Source organism: Terrapene carolina, unplaced genomic scaffold (genome assembly GCF_002925995.2).
Source record: "Terrapene carolina triunguis isolate 2854851 unplaced genomic scaffold, T_m_triunguis-2.0 Scaffold27367, whole genome shotgun sequence".
Classification (NCBI taxonomy): Eukaryota; Metazoa; Chordata; order Testudines; family Emydidae; genus Terrapene; species Terrapene triunguis.
The window spans coordinates 16-2308 of NW_020691718.1; the positions used below are offsets into that span (position 1 = coordinate 16).

At 69.2% G+C, this 2293-nt stretch overlaps 1 protein-coding gene across 1 annotated transcript; it reads left to right on the forward strand.

The window, feature by feature from the left end:
* Positions 1-1021: 1021 nt before the first annotated feature.
* Positions 1022-2121, forward strand: LOC112125459 (filamin-A-like; the record flags this gene model as incomplete). Its single annotated transcript, XM_026662427.2, has 3 exons — positions 1022-1270; positions 1651-1748; positions 1974-2121. Coding segments are annotated over 3 exons (495 nt in total), but the record flags the coding sequence as incomplete, so codon positions are not given.
* Between the last annotated feature and the right edge of the window lie 172 nt (positions 2122-2293).

A 2293-nucleotide genomic window follows, 5' to 3' on the forward strand; every position in this document is an offset into this window, starting at 1 on the left:
CCGCTCCATATAAGGCTAAAAAATGTTGGAGTGTCGGGCGGAGCCTCTGGGAATGGGGGGAGGGGCGGGTCATCCCCCCCCTGCGCCAGGCCTGGCTGGGCCGGGACACCCCCATGTGCTGGGGGACAGGGACCCCCCATCACCCCTTGGTGCTGGGGGCCCCGACTGGGCTGACACTGATCCTTGGGCTGCAATCGGGGATCTCTGTTCACCTGGCGTGTGCCCCATGGTATGGAGACGGGCTGGGGTCCCCCTGCCCTGCCCCCCCGGGATGGGCACAGACAGTTTGGGGGTGTTGGGGAGTGACCATTCCTCTGTGCAGTGCTGTGCTCAGGGGCTTACAAGGGGCTGGGAGCCCGGACGCCTGGGTTCTCTCCCCGGCTCTGGGACAGGACTGGGCTCTGGGACCTTGGTTTACACATGGAGAGGGGGTGGTGCCGGTGCCCCTCACTCCCGACCCGCAGTCCCTGCTCTCGGGCCCTGGCTCGTGTCCCCGGAGTGAGTCAGGCTGGGCTCAGCCCCCCCCCCCCAATTCCCCTCCCCCTCAATCTGGGCCCCAAGCCAGCCCAGCCGCAGGGTGGGGGAGGGGTCTGGGATGAATGGATTTGGGGCAGCCTGGGAAACAGTCTTCCTCTGGGGCCGGGGAGGATCCCCTGATGGAAGGGGTCATGGCTGAACCCCCGGTGCCCCTCACTCCTGACGCGCAGCCCCTGCTAGCCCAGCCCTGGTCCCCCACAGCCCTGCCGGTGCCCCTCACTCCTGACCCGCAGCCCCTGCTAGCCCAGCCCTGGTCCCCCACAGCCCTGCTGGTGCCCCTCACTCCCGCCCCGCAGCCCCCTGCTAGCCCAGCCCTGCCCCTCACTCCCGACTCGCAGTCCCCTGGAAGACACCATTAATGCTTTTTCCTGGGCCCTGGGGCGGGGGGCTCAGAGAGGGATGCTCGGTGCACGGGGGTGGTGAGGGGGAGCTGGGGTGCCGCTGGTGCCCTGCCCCCCATGCTGACCCCCCTGTCTACCCGCAGACAGCAAGGCCATCGTGGATGGGAACCTGAAGCTGATCCTGGGTCTGATCTGGACGCTGATCCTGCACTACTCCATCTCCATGCCCATGTGGGACGAGGAGGACGACGAGGAGACCAAGAAGCAGACGCCGAAGCAGCGGCTGCTGGGCTGGATCCAGAACAAGCTGCCCGAGCTGCCCATCACCAACTTCAGCAAGGACTGGCAGAGCGGGCGGGCGCTGGGGGCCTTGGTGGACAGCTGTGCCCCGGGTGAGGGGGGCACGGGGCCCCGGGGGAGGAGGGCAGGGGGTGCGGGGTCCCAGGGGAGGGGGGCGGGTGGGAGGGGGAGAGGGGTCCCAGGGGAGGGACGCTGGGGATGGGGGCTGGGGGCAGGGGAAGGGGGGCCCGGGGGAGGGGGGCAGGGGGCGCAGTGCCCCAGGGAGGGACACTGGGGAAGGGGGAGGGGGGCCCGGGGCACCATGGGGACGTTGTTTCTGGCTCTAGGGCATTGTGGCAGATGGCATCAGGCCATCGGGGGACTCATGGGGGAAGGGAGATTGGGGGAGTCCAGCCCCCCAGTTGTGGGGTGGCAGCCAGCAGGGCCCGGATGGGGGGGACTCCATGTGCCACTAACCCCCCTGCTCCCCCAGGTCTCTGCCCCGACTGGGACTCCTGGGACGCCAGCAAACCTGTCAACAATGCCCGCGAGGCCATGCAACAGGCTGACGACTGGCTGGGCATCCCCCAGGTGGGGGCTGGTGCTGTCCTGAGGGACTGGGGGGTTTCCTGGAAGGAGGGGTGCAGGTGTCTGGGGGAGCTGTGGGGGGCTGGAGGGGGTGTGTGGTGTCCAGGGGATGTGGGGCAGGCCGGGGGGCTGGGGGTACCATGGGAGGCTGGGGGAGCTGTGTCCAGGGGATGTGGGGCAGGCCGGGGGGGAACGGTGGCAGGTCTGACCCCCCTGTCCCCATGGCAGGTCATCACCCCGGAGGAGATCGTGGACCCCAATGTGGACGAGCACTCGGTCATGACCTACCTGTCCCAGTTCCCCAAGGCCAAGCTCAAACCGGGTGCCCCCCTGCGCCCCAAGCTGAACCCCAAGAAGGCACGAGCCTACGGCCCTGGTGAGTCCTGGGGGCCAGACCAGACTGGGGGGGGGGGCAGCTCCCCCATGGGCCAGCCTCTCCCTTTGCCTCCTCTGGGGGGGGCACTTCTGTGTTGGGGGGCCTGGCCCCTTCCTCTTTGGGGCTCTCCAGCCCCCTTGCCCCTCCTCACCCCATGGGCAGAGTCCCCCCC